A 17,994-nucleotide genomic window follows, 5' to 3' on the forward strand; every position below is an offset into this window, starting at 1 on the left:
CTGCTCGTACTATGACGAAGCCTTCCAGGCCATTGTGCCGCATCGTTTGCAGATTTTTGCTGGTCCAAGCATTTTTATTTCTCCTAGGAGTATTCTGCTAGGAGTACTTGAGTCTAACATTTCATGCAGCTAACTCTAGTGACCTGCAGCCGCCTGAAGCCATACAAAATGTGGAGATAGAATGAAGTTTTGATTCCGGCTGCCTGCGCCTTGTTACAGAGTACGATAAGGCACCTCGGCCTCCACCACCTGTTTTGTATGGTCAAGAACTAGTATAAGCTTATTTATACCACCCCCACCTACGCACACTATGTCCTGAAACCATGTGCAACAGTGGCTCTTTTAGAGCAGTCACACTGCGACACTCTGCATGTGTCCCAGTTTTAGAACCATTCTATATGCAGTCCTGTGCGTAAATGCCTCTTTTAGAGCAACCGCCCTGCAACATTGTGCATTAGTGGCATATTTAGAGCCATCAACCTGCAACCATGTGCATAAGTGCCATATCGTAGAGTAACGGGTATACGGGCACTAAAAATGTGGTATTATACCACTCCACCTTTTGCGCATGGTGAATTTTAGTGCTAGACTTCACCTGGGCGCTAAATAGTAAGCCTTGATGATCCTCCACTCCAACCGGCATGTTTTTAGAATCAAGCTTTGCCCTACCAATCTGGTGGTCGCTTCTCCACTCTGTAGCCTGGAACCACAACGAGGAACGCGCAACCAGTGGATTCGACATGATTTGCCCCTGAAGCATCCCATACATCATCAGACATTAAGCCTTGATACTGGCAACAGCTCAATCGTCCCACTTCTCGAAAAACCTCCTGCCGCGTCAGTCTCAATCATGGATGCCTATTTCCCTTTCTCTGAACGTAGCTCGGGGCGGACGAACAGGCTCCATCGGCTGCTTAAATACAGAATGAAGATCACTTTCCTCAGACAGATCAAACCTTTCCACTCTTTTCATCATCGAGATGCGTCTCTCACTTCTCCTGGCGGGCGCCATTAACCTGGTTGCCACCCAGGCTATCGCAACCTCGCGCTGTACTCCTGAGACCTTCACTCCCCATCTTTCTTCCAATGCTTCCTTGGTCTACGCAGTTCCATATGGACCCAACGATACTTTCGTTGGCCCGTTGGGCAACTACTCCGGTCTCCCCGAGTATTGTGCCGTTTATGTCAACGTGAGCTCGTCTGCTACCTCTTCCTACGAATTCGGCCTTTGGCTGCCCATCAACACCTGGAACAAGCGCTACATGGCCTATGGCAATGGTGGCTTCACTGGAATGATCGCCTTTGCTGATATGGCACCCGGTCTTTTCTACGGTTTTGCCACCGTTTCCACAAACACTGGACACAACTCCTCCGTGACTGAGGCTGGCGATGCAGGCTGGGCTCTCAACAACCCCGAGACTCGCACTGACTGGGGATGGCGTGCACTCCACGGCTCCGTTGCCCTTGGCAAGGAGCTTACTGAAGCCTTCTACAGCGAAGATATCAGCTATTCCTACTACGCTGGTTGCTCTACTGGCGGTCGCCAGGGTCTGAAGTCCGTCCAGATGTTTCCTGACGACTTCGATGGTGTTCTTGCTGGTGCTTGCGCTTGGTGGACCACTCACCAGCAAAACTGGGACCTCAAGCTCGCCACCTACAACCTTCCTAACAATGCCAGTCACCACATCACCGAGACTCAGGTGGATGCTTTGGCCACTGAAGTCCTCCGTCAATGCGACGAAGTTGATGGTGTCAAGGATAACATTATCATGAACGGCTATGCCTGCGACTTCCGTCCCGAAACCCTTCTTTGTGATGGTCCCTCCGCCAACAAGTCGACCTGCTTCACCGCCGATCAGATTGACACTGTCTACAAGATCTACAGCCCCTGGGTTGAGACTAACGACTCCTTTGTCTTCCCCAGCTTTGCCTACGGTTCTGAAACCCAGTTCGCTCAAATGATCATGACCGACGACGACGAGCAGGACAGCCCCAGTGGTATTGCCTACCCCCGTGACTTTGTCTATAACGATGCCAACTGGCCCTGGGAAAACCTGGACTTTTCGACCATTCAGCTGTCTGATCAACTGGATCCTGGCAATGCCACCGCCGGTGACTTCGATCTCCGTCCCTTCAAGAACAAGGGCGGTAAACTGATCCATTACCACGGATTCGCTGACGGAGAGATCCCCACCGGCTCCAGCATTTACTACTACAAGCAGGTCCAGAAGATGCTCACTCCTCTCGGCATCGAGCTTGACGATTTCTACCGCTTCTTCCTGATCCCTGGTATGGAGCACTGTTTGGACTCCGTCCACGATGCTCCCTGGTACATTGCCTCGGCTAACCAACCCGGTGGTCTGACTGGCACCAATGTCTGGGGTGTGCCTGGATACCGTGACCGGAAGCACGATGCCATCCTGGCGCTGATGGCCTGGGTCGAGAATGGCATTGCCCCTGATGAGCTGATTGCGACCAAGTTCGTTGATGACACCCCCTCGGAAGGTGTGCAGGCTCAGCGCCCTCTCTGTGTCTACCCTAAGGAGGCCAAGTATGTTGGAGGTAACTGGAACGAGACCAGCGCCTTTGAGTGCCGGTAATTCGAATAATCTTGAAGGTCCCTCTCAGCGCTTGTTGCTATGAGGGGGATGTGACCTAAGAGTACATAATATCACTTCTATGTATGATATATTCATCAATAGCATATACTAAATCTTATATTAAGTTTGTTGTGGAACTATTTTCCCGGCTACCAAACATATGTCAAGGCCGGTATAGGCTGTTGGAATATTTAGCAACTGATAATCATTATTGGCTGATAAGTCATGGTATGGCGTCTAGCAGTGCGCTACTGTTTTGCGCGGTTACCGCCGATTTAATTGGTCACACCCCTCTCCCAACTCGACCAGGGGTTTCTAACCTCACTGCAGCACAACCAGAAGAGAATAAACTACCATAAAAGACTGAAGTCCCCCATCTTGTCACTGAAAACACTGGCAGTACATATAACATGGCACTGACAATTCCCGTCGAGATCTGCGACATGGTATGACACCCGTGCGCGACACCAGGCTGCGTGCTAACTCTCTACTGAGATCGTTGATCGCGTAGTAGCCACAGTTGAGATGGACTACTCATTACGCGATCTGTTCCCTTACACGCTTGAGCCAGATGCTCGCTCACAACTCATGAGCTTACGCTTGGTTAGCCGGAATTTCTGTGCTGCCGCGTCGCCCCATTTGTTCAAACGCATTGTAGCTCCGATTAACTCCTCGGTACCCGACAGTATCCCCCTACAAAGATTTGCTGAAATCTCACGGAGCAAATACGCGGCACATGTCCGCAGTCTAGAGACCGGATACGACCGTTGGGGCGCCTCTCTTTGCCGAATACTCGGTCCGGATATTCAGGACTTTGCTGGGTTGTTATCGCCTTGTCTTGCTCAACTGTCCGATTTACGCGTTCTTAAATTCAGGGCCTCAGGCAAGTCCTTGACACGCGACCACGAAAGGGCTGCTATCAAAGCAATAGTTACAGCTCTACGATTTGTGATTCTACCCCATTTGGAGGGGCTTGAGCTCTTCTTTCCCATAGCTCATGACTTTCGATACTTCTTCCCCAGCCATTTTTCTCCATTGCACATACCCATGGAGGACTTACTGCACGGCCTGAAATACCTAGTTTTACATGTCACTGCGTATACCAAAGAGCTGGGACAGCGATACTGGAGAACCCCTGTACCAGCTGCATACGCCGCCCTGCCAAATGACTTGCACGCCGCCCATCTCTTTAGATTAGTGGAGCTGGCTCTCAATCTAGAAGCTCTCCAGATCAGCAGTACAGACGTCATACCTTTCCACACTATCCATTTCAACCCAGCGCTCCGTCTCACCTCTCTATGTCTCGCACGAGTCCTGATTACGTTCGACCACTTCAGCGCGCTCACTGACCAATGCAGAGATCATCTCAAGCATATCGAACTATCTTTGGTACAACTGCATTCTGGCACCTGGCACATGGTCCTCACGCAGCTACGCCAACTACCGCACCTTATAGACTTTTCTATCGGATCGTGCGGGTATCCATCCACCGGTCCAAATGCACATCTGACTGTGATGCTTCCTCCACCAGATGACCCGGAACCCCTTGAGACGATGAGTTCCGCGGATTATGAAGGACTGGATGAGCTCAGGGATTTTGTTAATGCGAATCGAGTCGCTTTGGGGCTTGAGCCGTGGGAGCGTAGAGATTGTCGCTGGTCTAGGTAGGGCCCCTTGCGCATTGGGCTGCTGATGGGGAGATAAGGAAGGGGGATATCTGCCGCAACCGATGGAGTTGGAGCAGAGGGTCGGCTTAGGTTGGCTGATGATGTGATCTGTGATTAAAGCGTAACTTACTAGGTATTTGAATACTATACCATTGTGAATAGGCATCTCGGGTAGAAACTAGACACAAAATCATATTGAGGTTGCAGCTAACAGGCTGATAGGAGTGATCATCAGGGTGGGACTTTTATGACTCACTAGTCATTACAAACCAGCACGCAAGCATTGTTCTTAAGATTGTCAGGATCGGACGAATGTGAGACATAATGAGAGGATTCCACTTCTTAGATCCTGTTTCAATCCAGACGTGATCAGCTGGGGAATGGGCTGGCCTGTTCTAACCCCCTTCCGCTGAGCGACACACTTCAACACCGCAAATCACTAATATGCCATTTTATCCCTCTTTCCCTACCTATAGTACATTTCCCCAACGCACTACATCTAAGGATCTGCGCGCGACTATCGAATGCAAGACATGTTATTGCGATCTCTTCTAGGCGTTTCGGCAGGGGTGCCCCAGTCCCCAAGTTACCTTGGTTACCATGGACGTCGAAGGCCCAGAACGTCCGGCGATGGTGGTGGATGTATGTTCCCCGGTTTGCGGAATGATCAAGACCAGCGGAAACCATGTAAAGCGGGTCGTTCACCGCTTCTCTTCCAGCTTCAACCAAGATTTCAGCATGAGACACACAGATCCTCACAGCGCTTGTGGGACTTTTCAACGGAAACGGGGATGGTAGTGCTCCGTATGATGGTAAGACAGTCCCCCATACAGCATCGGAGATACAAAGTGTGATGGTGTTGGACTTTTTATTGACACCGGCGCCCAACAGAAGTTACACCCAGCTGGGATAAGAGATTTGGCAATACATCCGGTGTGGTTTGCCTTGATGGTACATGCATTGGTGAAACGGCAGCAGAAGTGATGGGGACATCATTATTCAACCGAATGGCCGACTGCTTACAGCATAATTTAATTCCAAAGCAAATGGCGAATTATTCCGTGATTACAGATCGCATACGCCCCCTTACCGGGCTAACCTACCCGTCTGGCCGTGGAAAGAACTACCCTGTGCAGGTTTGTGGTCACCAGAGGTGAAGCGGGAGTGTTTTCCCTCGATGTACAACCCATAAAGAGCCTATTCCACGTCTGGGGTACCATCAACAGCCATCAAGGGTTCCATGATACAATCCTGCAATCAGTCGCGCCTTCCCAGCCCTGGTGTTTAGTCGGGCATTTTCGGGCACGGTTCACCATGACACCATGTTGTTCAGCACCATAAAGTCATACTGAAATATCTTGCCGGCTTTGTTCTCCTGACTTCTTGCTCCGTTGGACATCGACGTAACTATAAGATCCAGTGAGTATCTTATCAGTGGCTTTCAATAGCGCCTCTCTAAATTAGAACGACTGGATGCCTAAGTTTTGCCGTCGTATCAACATGAGCACCCCTGTGGCGGCAGAATCTAGCGATCAACAACTGGGCTCTGTCTTGCCTGTTGTCAGTTGGTGGCGCAGTCCTCACCTTCGCAGGGTCAGTCTCTTTATGGGCGTTCTATCCCTTTTCTGTACGCCGCTACTTTCCATAAGTTTGCCTCGATGGTCTTCTGACTGAGCACCCATAGCGTCTTCGGGCGGGTACGATGGCTCTTTGGTCAATGGCCTGCAAGCTATGCCAGAATGGGTCAACTTCATGGAAAAGCCATCCAGCACTTGGCTTGGCTTTATAAGTGCTGTCTACTGGATAGGGGCTTTGATATGCACCCCAGTTGCTGCCTGGGCGTGTAATCGATACGGGCGGCGAGTAGGCGTCTGGATAGGGCTTATTCTTCTATTAGCTGGAACCGTAATGGGTACGGCTGCATCGTCCGCCAACGTCTTCACTGCGTCTCGTGCCGTGATTGGTTGTGGTATGGGATGGGTAAGCAACACGGCCCCTATCCTACTCAGTGAGATTGCCTACCCTGCACATCGTGGTGTCTTCGGTGCACTCTACATGGTCGGCTATTACGTTGGAGCCGCTGTTGCGGCCTGGGCCACCTTTGCAACACAAGCGTATGACGGTCCCTGGGCATGGAGGTTGCCGGTTCTTCTACAGATGCTCCTTCCCCTCATTGCAGTTCCTGGTTTTGCGTTCATCCCAGAGAGTCCTCGATGGTTGATATCTAGGGGACGTATCGAGAAAGCCCGTACAATTCTAGCTGAGCTGCACACTGGTGGTGATACTACTGCGCCTCTTATTGTGTATGAGGTCCAGAATATCCAAGAGATAATTCAAGCGGAGCACAGCGCGGCTGCTTCGGCCGGGTACTTAAACTTGATCAAGACTCCAGGAGACCGCCATCGGCTCTTCATCACCATTACGCTTGGGGTATTTGCACAATTGTCGGGCAACGGGGTAGTCTCCTACTACCTTTCCACGATATTGACGTCTATCGGCATCACATACGCGCGCGATCAGTTATTGATCTCGGCCTGCCTGCAGGTCTGGAACGTTCTTTTCGCAGTGCTTGGCGCGTCGCTGGTCGAAAAAGTCGGTCGGCGGGTATTGTTCATAACCTCGGCCAGCACCATGCTGGCAGCCTTCATCCTCATCACTGCGTTATCAGGCGCCTTTGCCAGCACTGGCAAGGGCTCAGTCGGTATTGCTGTTATCCCATTCTTGTTTGTATATTTCTTGGGATATGATATCGCGCTGTAGGTGATCTCATGCTAGACTACTGTCCAACTATTGCGGCCATTCTCTCTTCATGTATGACTAAACTAATGCTTCCTGCCAGAACACCTATGCTCACTGCATATACATGTGAAATCTGGCCTTTCAGCCTCCGTTCACAGGGGCTCAGTATTGTATGGTTATCTGCCATTGGATGTACGGTGTTCAACACGTTTGTCAACCCAATCGCCCTTGCGGCCATCCACTGGAAATACTATTTCGTGTTCGTGGCTGTGTTGGCCGGGTACTGGTTCTCGGCGTATTTCTTTTACCCAGAGACTCGCGGATACAGCCTCGAGCATATAGCCGGTGTTTTTGACGGAAAAGATGCTGAGGTGAGACAAGGAAATGAAGAGAAACCTGAGCCGGTGGTTGGACCGGTGGCTACAGAGTCGGAACACGTACATTTATAAGGTTCAGATTCCCATGCTGGAACACAGCCAGCAATGGGGTTAGACTAGAGCACTTGTATGAGACAGACATGTCTCATGCAGGTTCGATGATAGTAACTAAATCAGTGAGTCACTAGATTCATGGGCGTCGGATCGCACCGAAAAAAAGCCCCATTCCCGCACTTCGAGTTGCTTCGTCTGGTAGACATACAGTATCTATCGTCTTCTCATAATCTTTATTTTCATACCACGACTTCTTTTTCTTTTTGCTCGCCAGGATATAAACCCCATACATGCCATACTAGCCGTGAAGACCAGCCACAAAAATGACCCGTTATTTCCTTGAATCCGCCTGCATCTGTGCAACCATAAGCCAACCAGCATTCAGTAACTACTAACTCGCCGCAGATCCAGACAACCGAGGTTTTCAAAGTCCCATCGTGCGCAGAATTCTACTATTTTTTATATTCTTACAGACACCTTGGGTACAAACAATGTATTCGACTCCTATGTGGCGATCATGATAGCTTGAGGTAGTAATCCCATTCGTACAAGGTCACATTCCCTTGGATTTTGTATCATGGAAGGTCGTCACTAAGGTTCGTAGATTCCGCTCAAACCAGCGACCGTGAAGAATATCATAGATAGTTTACCATAATCTTGATTTGTAAAACCCATTGATAGCTGTCAAATCACCAAATCAATACGATCAAACCTACTTAGTTATAGACCATCATGACTAATCATATCATATCAACCCCGCGATAAGCTAGCTAGCTAGTGGGGCAATCTCATCACGTGTCTGTCCCTCACCCACCGAGCTACCCCTCCCATCACCATTACAATCACCATCACACTTCAATTAACCCATCCACCACACAAACCAACCCTTCACATACACCTTAACCTCATTCCCCAGAGGCAAAAAGAAAATAATCAAAATGCCCACCCTCCAAACCAGCACCCTCGCCTTCCTCGGCGGCGGCAACATGGCCTCGGCCATCATCTCGGGACTACTCCGCCAATCCGTGCCCGCGAGCAACATCCACGTCTCCGAGCCATGGGAAGTGAACCGGAACAAGATCGCCGCGCTAGGCGTGAACGTCACGACATCCAACACCGAGGCTGCGTCCTCCGCTGACGTCGTCATCTTGGCCGTGAAGCCGCAAGTCGCGAAGACGGTGTGCGAGGAACTCCGTCAGGAATGGACGGCTACGGCGAGAGCGAAGTTCCCGATTGTGGTGAGCATTGCGGCGGGGATTACGTTGGAGAGTTTGCAGAAGTGGTTGAGTGTTGAGGGCGGGAAGGTGGCGCCGGTGGTGAGGGTTATGCCGAATACCCCGGCGTTGGTGACGGAGGGGGCGAGTGGTGCGTTTGCTGGAGTGGAGGTTGGCAAGGAGGATAAGGGGTTGGTGGAGGCGTTGTTGGGCAGTGTTAGTAGGGTTACGGAGTGGGTGGATAGGGAGGAGTTGTTGGATGTTGTTACGGGGTTGTCTGGTATGTGTTGTTCTTCTTCTTTTTCTCTTTGGGGTTTGGTGTTGGGGGAGGGGAGTGGATGAGGCTAATGTTTGATGTGTGTGATAGGATCCGGTCCCGCGTATTTCTTCGCTATGGTTGAGCATCTGGTTGCTAGTGCGACGGCTCTGGGCTTGACTAAGGAGCAGGCTACGAGGCTGGCGGCGCAGACTTGTCTCGGTGCTGGAAAGATGCTCGTTGAGTCGGATGATGAGCCTGCTCAGCTGAGGAAGAATGTTACTAGCCCGAATGGCACGACGTATGCCGCGTTGCAGACTTTTGAGAAGTTGAACTTTGCGGATATCGTGGATCAGGCGGTTAAGGCGGCCACGGATAGAGCTGCGGAGTTGGGTGAGAGCTTGGGGAAGCAGTAATGTATGATATTCGCCATGAGGTATTGGTGTATGTGAGACGATAGCAAGGCCGTTGCCTGTCTACTTCGGTTTTATGCCAGCGTGTATGTATCACGCAACTGGTTGTAGGATACATCTGGCTAGGCAATTGCTGTTTGGTGTGCAGGGCATTACAAGAGTCCCAAAATGACATCGTACGACAGTCCATCCATTGTCACAGGTTCGCCTAGCTCAAATAGGTCAGAACTTCCCTGTGTGGGAGTCAGCTTCTATTCATCCAGTAACGAATCCAGCTACAAACTTACTATTAACTCATCATCCCCACTTTCCACCAGTGTCCCCAGTGACACCAGCTCAAGTCCATGCTTCTGTTCTATCTTGGACAGCATACGATGCTCCAGAACCGCTACACACAGTCTATCTGGCTCCGTCGTCGATTGGTGTTTCTTTGCAGCTAGTTCTTTGTTCCGACCTTTTAGGGGTGTCACAATCTGGGCATACAGGAATTGCATGAGCAGGTATCCCTTGACATTGGTCTCGCCGGACAGGATGCGGTCGAAAGCCCAGCTGGTGGCTTCTCCCAACGCAGGTTCTACTGATAGACCTGATCAGATATGGCTCTAGCTCCGAACTAGCTTCGACTTCCGCAGTAAGGCCTGAGGCCGGACTGTCTCCACCACTCACACTAAGCCTATTCTAGACTCCGCGTTCCTGGACCTTATCGCTATACTCCCTGGATTCATCTCTCTTACTTATTCATGCTCTAGTTACATTTCGAAATATGGATACAGATTTCCGCGATGAGCTACTACAAAGCTACTCCGATGCAGAACTCATCCAGCACATCATTTCATCACCCTCTGCAGACTCATCCCTAATGAGCCGAGTATCCTCCCTTTCTCCAAAATATATCTCCAAGTCCTATTTCAATCCATCCGAAGCCGAGGAGTCAATAAAAGCCACCGAGCTAGCTCATAGCCTAGGAATACCTTGCCCTTCAATACGAAGGATAGTGACTAGCAACCGGAACGTATACAGCATCATGGACCGAATTGAGGGGTCAACACTAGAGGATATCTGGACAAGTTTAGGATGGTATTTAACGATAAAGTTAGCTCTCCAACTCCGTCGCATCATAAACACCCTCAGGTCACTCACTTCACCTACCATCGGATCCCTCGCAACCGGCCAATGCACATCCTTCTGGCTAGATGATCTCTACAGCCTCCCACCCCGATCCGGACCACCCGAGCTCTCTCGCTATCTCCACTTCTGGGGTAACTTCAGAGGAATGAGAACAGCAATAGAAACCGCAAAGCGAGGTGAAATCCTCACTGGTACTGCATACATCCCTTTTGCAATGGGTCCCTTCGTCTTGACACATCATGACCTGGCGCCGCGGAATCTCCTTCTCTCGCCCTCTGGGGAGCTCTGGCTGCTTGATTGGGATCTTGCGGGGTTTTATCCGATCTACTTTGAGTATGCGTCCATGTATTATTTTATCATACCTCAGGCTTCGGGTTTGTTTGCTCGATGGCGTTGGTACCTGTTTACGCGGATTGCGGCTGGTTCATATAGACGTGACTACGAGGTACTGGCTTCTATGCAATCGCGGTTTACTCGTTTTCGGGCTGGGAGGAGGTTTGAGCTACTGAACGTTGGTTGGCATTCTAGACGGCGAGTTTCGTAGGTGTCGTACCTCGTGATGGAAGATGGTCTTTAACGAGAAATACATTTAATAGGAACGAAGCTTCATTAGGGATGTGGAGGTATTACTAGACACGTCAAGTGCAGTTGTTATTTCGAATATGTCCTTCTTTCTCTCGTCTTAACTCATCATGCACTTGAAAATCCATCAACCAAACTCGTATCTGTCCCTAATAACATACCAAAATCCCACAGATATTTCTCCCACCTAATAAACATACCGGAAATTCAAATTCTCCTTATCAGTCAGATCCCCAAACGCCACCACATCATCCTCATCCCCAGTGCCAACCCCAGCTCCGTCCCCATCCTCCCTCATCCTCATCTTATCCCTCCTCCGATTCTCCCACGCCAATACAACTCTCAGCACCCCAATCAGCGCAATCTCAATAAAGTTCGCCACAACCATGGACCAAATCCCCAAAGTATACCGCGGCGCCTGCTCAGAGCGATAGAAGAACGGCCCCGCAATGTTACCCGCACACACGCCGAGGAAGATCATCGCGTTAGTGACGACCTTCTTGGTATGGCCTGCGATATTTCCCGTTAGGATGGACAGGATGAGCACGAAGGAGGCGTTGTATGAGCCTGTCAGGTAGTAGCAGATTAAACGACCGACTTGGTTAGTGGCTGGGAGGAAAGCGAGACCGAAGGAGCCGGCGAGGTTGGGGAGGAGGAAGAAGATGGCGGTTAGGCAGCGGTTGTTGGGAGGAAGGCGGTCGTTAATGAAGACGGCGATGATGATCATTAGGGAGGTGAAGGCACCGTAGGGGATTTGCATTAGGGTTGTTACCACTGCCATTGTGTTGTTAGTGGTCACCTAATACTATTTATATACTATATATATATTCAAGCCGGGATAGGGGAGGGTACGTACGTGTTGAAAACCCAAAACCTTGGATGATCAGAGTGCCAAAGTTGGAGATACCTCCGTTTGGAATATTGCCTGACAGTCCGAGGAGCAGGAATACCCAGACTTTCCAATCGAGAAGGGCCTCCAGGACTTGTGTTGGCTTGAGGGTCTTGTTCTCAACACCGGTTTGATTGTCGCGGAGTCGCTCGATGGTCAATCGTCTTTCTCGAGTGGAGAAAGTACGGGCATTGACGGGGGAATCGGGTAGGAAAATTGTGATAAGGATGCCCCAGGAGGCACAGAGGGCTCCAATGATGAGGAATTCGTACTTCCAGGAGGCGAGGGCACCATTGATCTGCCCGATCCCATACCCTAGCAGACCACCTAGGGCAATTCCGGCTCCATTCGCCGTGTACCAGATTCCGATGCGGATGGGCTGCTCGCGTCGCGTGTACCACATGCTGGTGATGAGCATGAATGCAGGATCACTGTATCCTTAGCTACCATTTCTTGCATACTTTGTTTGGCACTTACCTGCATGCTTCAGCGGCCCCGGATATTACCCGCAGAACAGCCAGCTGAGTGAAGTTCTTTGCCACAGCTGCTACTATTAGACATACGATCAATTTGAGTTTGCAGTGTACTCACCCTGTAGCATCAGAAAGAATCCCCATAGGAAGATATTCACGCCCAGATATTTCCCCACAGGGAAGCGCTGGAGGAGAAAGTTGGTAGGCAGCGCCCAGACAAGGAAGCCAAAGTAGAAGACAGATGACAGCCATGAGTATTGCTCGCCCGTCAATTTCAGATCCTCCTTGATTCCAAAGATTGCTGCATATGACAGTGTAGTTTTGTCAATCTGTCCGTGTCAGAAGATCCCATCCGAGGAATCTGCACACTCACGTAGTAAAACGCATAGCAGACTGAGAGAAACGGTAAGATGACCCAGTCTATCTTGCGCACTAATTTCTTCAACTCTTCGGGCTCTGCTGATTCCAGTTCACCGCCATCTGCAAGGAGGGCGAGTGCCGTATCTCCATGGCTGACTTTGCCGGGGTGATGGATGTCCTCGACATGCGAAGGGGACCGCTTGTGAGCATCTTCTGGGTGTTCCGTGGCCATGGTGACTGCTCTTGCGGAGTAGGAATGAGATGAGGAGATCCATACTCGCAGGACTGATGTATACAACCCCCAAGCCAAGACTGGGGTCAAGGTTAGCGTGGGGGATCGGCATCACCCGCAGCGGATATTTCTCCGCATTTTGACCGGCTAATCCGGGGTTGGGGTTAGACTTGGCGAGACCATTTTCTCCGCATTTGACATCTGTTCTTTCTTCTTGACATTGAGTCACTATTGAAGGCGAAATGTCGATACTGAGTCGAGAGGAGGTTGAGAAGCACTCGACACGCGAGTCGTGTTGGGTAGCTATTCATGGTTCTGTTTACGATGTCACCGGTAAGTCCAATTGGGGCCATCATCGCCAACTACTCACACCGCCAGATTTCCTCGATGAGCATCCAGGAGGTGCACAGGTAATTCTTCGCTGCGCAGGCAAAGACGGTACGGCAGACTTCGATTCAGTCCACGATAAAGACGTGCTCTCGCAAGCTCTGCCCCCATCGGCACACAAAGGCAATATCCAACCAGACACTCTCGCGAAGGCATCCAGACCCCTTCCCAAGACATCGGCGACAGCAGAAGAAAACCCCCCGCCTCCGCTAAGCAGTATAATAAATCTAAATGACTTCGAGAAGGTAGCACAGCAACATCTTCCCCCTCACGCATGGGCATATTATTACTCCGGGGCCGACGATGAGATCAGCAAACGCGAAGGTCAAGAAGCTTACCAAAGGTTGTCCTTCCGTCCTCGAATTCTCCGCAGCATTCGCAGCGTAGACACGATCACCTCGATTCTGGGCCAGTCTGTCTCGTTGCCAGTCTACATGAGCCCGTGTGGAATTGCTAAATTCGCACATCCGGACGGAGAATGCGCAATGGCTGTCGCAGCAGGCGAGGAAGGGTTGGCGCAGGTGCTGGCGAATGGCTCTAGCATGTCCATTGATGCTGTGCGAGCGGCTGGAATTCACCCCAACCAGCCGCTCTTCCAGCAGGTGTATGTCAACAAAGACATAAAAAAGTCGGAGGAGACAGTCCGACGAGCTGTGAAAGCAGGTGCTAGTGGTATTTGGATCACAGTCGACTCCCCTGTTGTTGGGAAGCGGGAGATGGATGAGAGATTGAATCTTGAGGTTCAGGTAATCACGTAATATGACACGCTCGAGAGCGAATCTGACTTCTACAGGCGCGCGACTCTTCTGCCAAAGGACAGGGCGTCGCAAAGACCATGGCCAGTTCTATCTCACCATATATTGACTGGGAGATTCTCAAATGGATCCGCAGACTTACCGATCTGCCGGTTGTGATTAAAGGTATCCAGTGTGTGGAAGATGCAGTTTTGGCATATCAACATGGGGTACAGGGAATAGTCCTGTCCAATCATGGTGGAAGGTCTCAAGATACGTATGTCGATTCCTAGCCCCAAAATGTTGTATTCTAGAGGCTCACACTTGCCAGCGCTCAACCTCCACTTGTCACTTTACTTGAGATCCGACGATATGCACCACACCTTATCGAAAGTAACATGCAAATCTTTATCGATGGAGGTATTCGACGTGGAACGGATGTTTTGAAAGCCCTTGCATTAGGAGCAACCGCCGTTGGGCTTGGACGACCATTCCTGTTCAGTCTGGCAGCAGGCTATGGAGCCGACGGAACCCGTCGTGCCATTCAAATTTTGCGGCAGGAAATCGAGATGAACATGGTATTTTTGGGAGTGACGAAGCTGTCGGAATTAGGGCCACATCTGGTGAATTCAATGAGGCTAGAGCGAGATGTCGTTGGCTCTGTGAAACTGTGAAAAGAGGTTGTGTAGAATACTGGATATTTCTCCAATTCACATTGTATGGTTTACATCCAGGCACAGCCTTAACGGGAACACAGACCAGTTCGCACTAAATGGCGTTAAGAGGGGCATGGGCTGACCAGTGCATGTTAGTGCGTAAGCACTATTCCCCATGGAATTGGCACGGGCTTATCGAAGCCATTCGGATAGCGGGAACACCACGGAATTAATCTGGCTGGTGGATGTCACAAACAATGCTTGTGCTTAGTTCCCCTCCCTACTAATTTTCACTCGGTACCTAGTTATTGCACTACTTTAACCCCCTCATCTGTCCTCTTCCAACATTCTTCTTACGCCCTCCAAAATTATCTATTCATTCACTTTCTTTTTAACACACTTCCAATATCCCAAATCAACCAAATGGCTTCCTCCGCAGAACCTCAGACAGCTCCCTTCGGCACATGGGACAGTCCTATCACAGCCGCAACCCTGACGTCAAAAGGAATCAGTTTCGCCGGCATCGCCGCCACGGTTCGTCCCTTTTCCCTCTACATTCTACTACGTCCGAATTAAATTGACCTCTCTCATCAGGCGGATGGTATCATCTACGTGAACGAAGGCCGCCCTGCCGAAGAAGGTCGCAATTGTATCGTCGAATGGCGCAACAACCAGCCCCGTGACGTTCTACCAGCTGCGTACAGTGCACGCACCGCCGTCCACGGCTACGGCGGCGCGGCCTTCAACACCACGTCAGATGGGAAGGTTATTTTCGCAGACTGGAAGACTCACGGGGTGTATATTTTGGATCCTGCAACCTGCGATGTAACAGCGGCTGTGGAGCCAGACGAAAAGCTCTGGTTTGCTGCGTTCAATTCGCACCCCAAGAGACCGGAGTTGGTTTTTGCCATTAGAGAGGATCATCACGGCAAGGAGGTTGTCAACGAGCTTGTTGTTATTGATACCGAGAATAAGAAGGTGGAGGTTGCGGCGACGGGAGCGGACTTCTACTCGCATCCCACGTTCAGTCCTACTGGTGATAGAGTGTCCTGGATCCAGTGGAACCATCCCGAGATGCCGTGGACAGGGACTGAGTTGTATTCTGCGCCTTGGAAGGATGAGAAGGTTGGAACCCCTGTGAAACTGGCAGGAAATGGAGATGAAGAAAGTATTTTGCAGCCGAGATGGGGACCGGATGGAACTTTGTTCTTTGTGTCGGATCGCACTGGATACTGGCAGTTTTACCGCTGGAGCCCGGATGGAAGTGATGCGCCCGGCGCTATCGTTATTGAAGGCCTGGAGAAGGGCGAGTTCGCTCATCCAGAATGGCTCCTGGGATCGTATGACTCTCTTACCCTTTTGCTCACATAGCACACATCTAACACGATACAGTTGCACATATGTTCTTCCAAACGCCAACACAATTGTCGCGGCCTGGACGCAAAACGCAACAGAGCGCCTCGTCATCATCGATCTCGAGAAGAACACCTACACCGTCCCGGCCAATATCGCATCTCTCACGGGCATCCAACACAGCGCTGTTGCTCTGACATCTCCCACCAGTATTGCCGTCATTGCCAGCACTCCGACTGCCCCAAGCACTGTCTACCACATCTCTCTCACCTCCAGCGATGCCTCCGAACCAACAGTCTTACGCTCCTCCTCGTCTGTCACCATCTCCGACACCTACTTCTCTCGCGCCCAACACATCTCATTCCCGCGCACTATCTCCACCCATCCTGACACTCTCTCACATGCCTTTTTCCTCCCTCCCACGAACCCCAAGTACAGCAGTGCTCCAGGCGAGCTTCCTCCACTCATCATCACCATCCACGGCGGACCCACCATCCACACCGACCCCGGACTTAGCATGATGTGGCAGTACTACACCACACGCGGATACGCCGTTGCCCTGCTCAACTACGCCGGCTCCTCCGGCTACGGACGCGCCTACCGCAAGCTCCTAAACGGAAGTTGGGGTGTGCTCGACGTGCACGACGCCGCAGACTGCGCCCGCTACTTGATCTCCGAAGGCAAGGTGCACCCGTCCCGCATTGGCATCACTGGCGTGAGTTCTGGTGGATACGCCACCCTCCAAGGAATCTGCATGTTCCCGACTCTATTTACCGCTGCGGTCAGCGTCTCTGGAATTAGTGACGTCGAAGCCCTCGTGGCCGAAACACACAAGTTCGAGAGCCACTATGCCTTCCGGCTCTTGTTTGATGACAAGGTGCCCGAAACAGAAGAAGAGAAGCGGAAGGTGTACCGCGAGCGGAGTCCCAGGTTCCATGCGGATATAATTAAGGCCAAGCTGTTGCTGTTGCAGGGTACAGCGGATGAGATTGTGCCGTTGAACCAGGCGCAGGCAATGGCTGATGATGTTCAGCGTAGCGGTGGGGTGGCCAAGTTGGTTATCTTCGAGGGTGAGGGACATGGGTACCCTCGCAAGGCGGAGAATGGCTTGCAGGCCAAGAAGGTGGAAGAGAGCTGGTGGAAGGAGAATTTGGCTGAGGTCAAGGGGGAGTGAGTGCGATACTAGGATATGGCTCATTGCAGGTAGATGCCCAGTAGAAGAGATGTAATCTAGGCGCATCTAGTTCTAGACTATAGAAAGTACCACGATCTCGCTCATCAATAGCCGGCAACTCATGACTACATAGGAGCATACCAGTAAAATCACCCAATGGTTATTGAAACACATCTGGAAATCGGGCAGTACCTACTAGTACCTCGCCCGCCAACCCCATGGAAGAATGCAATGGTTAATATTTATTATACATAGTGGTTCAGATCCACAGATCGATATCAATTAGAATAAATCACCTATTCCTCCATGATTACTCCCACCCCGCCCCCCAAGGAATAACCAGACAAACCCCATTTTGAATAAATTTGTCTAACATCGATCCCTCACACACCTTATGACGAGAAAGAGCGCACGAGAAGGAGAAGACACGATAACCCTCACTACCAATCTCAACACCCCCCCCCCCAAAAAAACACAAAAAATGCTCGCACTCGGATTCGAACCGAGGATCTCATGATTGCCTACTAGTCATGCGCTTTACCAACTAAGCCATGCGAGCAGTTGATGCTGCTGAGGCAGGATATTATGCTATAGGAAGCTACGCTATCGTGAATAGGCGAAAACCTGGGAACGCCGAAGAAATAACATGTGCTGGGTAGGCATACTCGGCAGTGAAGAAGCCACACTACCGCCCATATTGAAAACG

General features: G+C 50.8%; 7 protein-coding genes and 1 non-coding gene across 8 annotated transcripts; 6 read left to right on the forward strand and 2 right to left on the reverse strand.

Annotated features, from left to right (window-relative positions):
• Nucleotides 1-980: 980 nt before the first annotated feature.
• Nucleotides 981-2,600, forward strand: AtWU_02796 (feruloyl esterase B precursor; the record flags this gene model as incomplete). The annotated part of the gene is made up of 1 exon (XM_035497909.1): nt 981-2,600. One exon carries the CDS (start codon nt 981-983, stop codon nt 2,598-2,600), a length of 1,620 nt encoding a protein of 539 aa, XP_035353802.1.
• Nucleotides 2,601-3,010: 410 nt separating this feature from the next.
• AtWU_02797 (protease inhibitor) lies at nt 3,011-4,268 on the forward strand (the record flags this gene model as incomplete). Its single annotated transcript, XM_035497910.1, has 2 exons — nt 3,011-3,046; nt 3,096-4,268. The coding sequence occupies 2 exons, from the start codon at nt 3,011-3,013 to the stop codon at nt 4,266-4,268; spliced, it is 1,209 nt and encodes a 402-aa protein (XP_035353803.1).
• A 1,499-nt stretch (nt 4,269-5,767) lies between these two features.
• Nucleotides 5,768-7,455, forward strand: AtWU_02798 (hexose transporter; the record flags this gene model as incomplete). Its single annotated transcript, XM_035497911.1, has 3 exons — nt 5,768-5,894; nt 5,952-7,023; nt 7,107-7,455. 3 exons carry the CDS (start codon nt 5,768-5,770, stop codon nt 7,453-7,455), a joined length of 1,548 nt encoding a protein of 515 aa, XP_035353804.1.
• A 920-nt stretch (nt 7,456-8,375) lies between these two features.
• AtWU_02799 (pyrroline-5-carboxylate reductase family protein) lies at nt 8,376-9,323 on the forward strand (the record flags this gene model as incomplete). The annotated part of the gene is made up of 2 exons (XM_035497912.1): nt 8,376-8,931; nt 9,019-9,323. The coding sequence occupies 2 exons, from the start codon at nt 8,376-8,378 to the stop codon at nt 9,321-9,323; spliced, it is 861 nt and encodes a 286-aa protein (XP_035353805.1).
• A 1,894-nt stretch (nt 9,324-11,217) lies between these two features.
• Nucleotides 11,218-12,984, reverse strand: AtWU_02800 (MFS allantoate transporter; the record flags this gene model as incomplete). Its single annotated transcript, XM_035497913.1, has 5 exons — nt 11,218-11,804; nt 11,887-12,350; nt 12,397-12,463; nt 12,511-12,721; nt 12,766-12,984. 5 exons carry the CDS (start codon nt 12,982-12,984, stop codon nt 11,218-11,220), a joined length of 1,548 nt encoding a protein of 515 aa, XP_035353806.1.
• Nucleotides 12,985-13,226: 242 nt separating this feature from the next.
• On the forward strand, nt 13,227-14,779 carry AtWU_02801 (FMN-dependent alpha-hydroxy acid dehydrogenase; the record flags this gene model as incomplete). Its single annotated transcript, XM_035497914.1, has 4 exons — nt 13,227-13,317; nt 13,363-14,117; nt 14,165-14,382; nt 14,437-14,779. The coding sequence occupies 4 exons, from the start codon at nt 13,227-13,229 to the stop codon at nt 14,777-14,779; spliced, it is 1,407 nt and encodes a 468-aa protein (XP_035353807.1).
• Nucleotides 14,780-15,184: 405 nt separating this feature from the next.
• Nucleotides 15,185-17,288, forward strand: AtWU_02802 (S9 family peptidase; the record flags this gene model as incomplete). The annotated part of the gene is made up of 3 exons (XM_035497915.1): nt 15,185-15,295; nt 15,356-16,101; nt 16,154-17,288. The coding sequence occupies 3 exons, from the start codon at nt 15,185-15,187 to the stop codon at nt 17,286-17,288; spliced, it is 1,992 nt and encodes a 663-aa protein (XP_035353808.1).
• Nucleotides 17,289-17,770: 482 nt separating this feature from the next.
• On the reverse strand, nt 17,771-17,847 carry AtWU_t67. The gene has a single exon. It is a non-coding gene; the product is annotated as a tRNA-Thr (tRNA).
• Nucleotides 17,848-17,994: the final 147 nt, after the last annotated feature.

Source organism: Aspergillus tubingensis, assembly GCF_013340325.1.
Source record: "Aspergillus tubingensis WU-2223L DNA, scaffold_4, whole genome shotgun sequence".
Classification (NCBI taxonomy): Eukaryota; Fungi; Ascomycota; class Eurotiomycetes; order Eurotiales; family Aspergillaceae; genus Aspergillus; species Aspergillus tubingensis.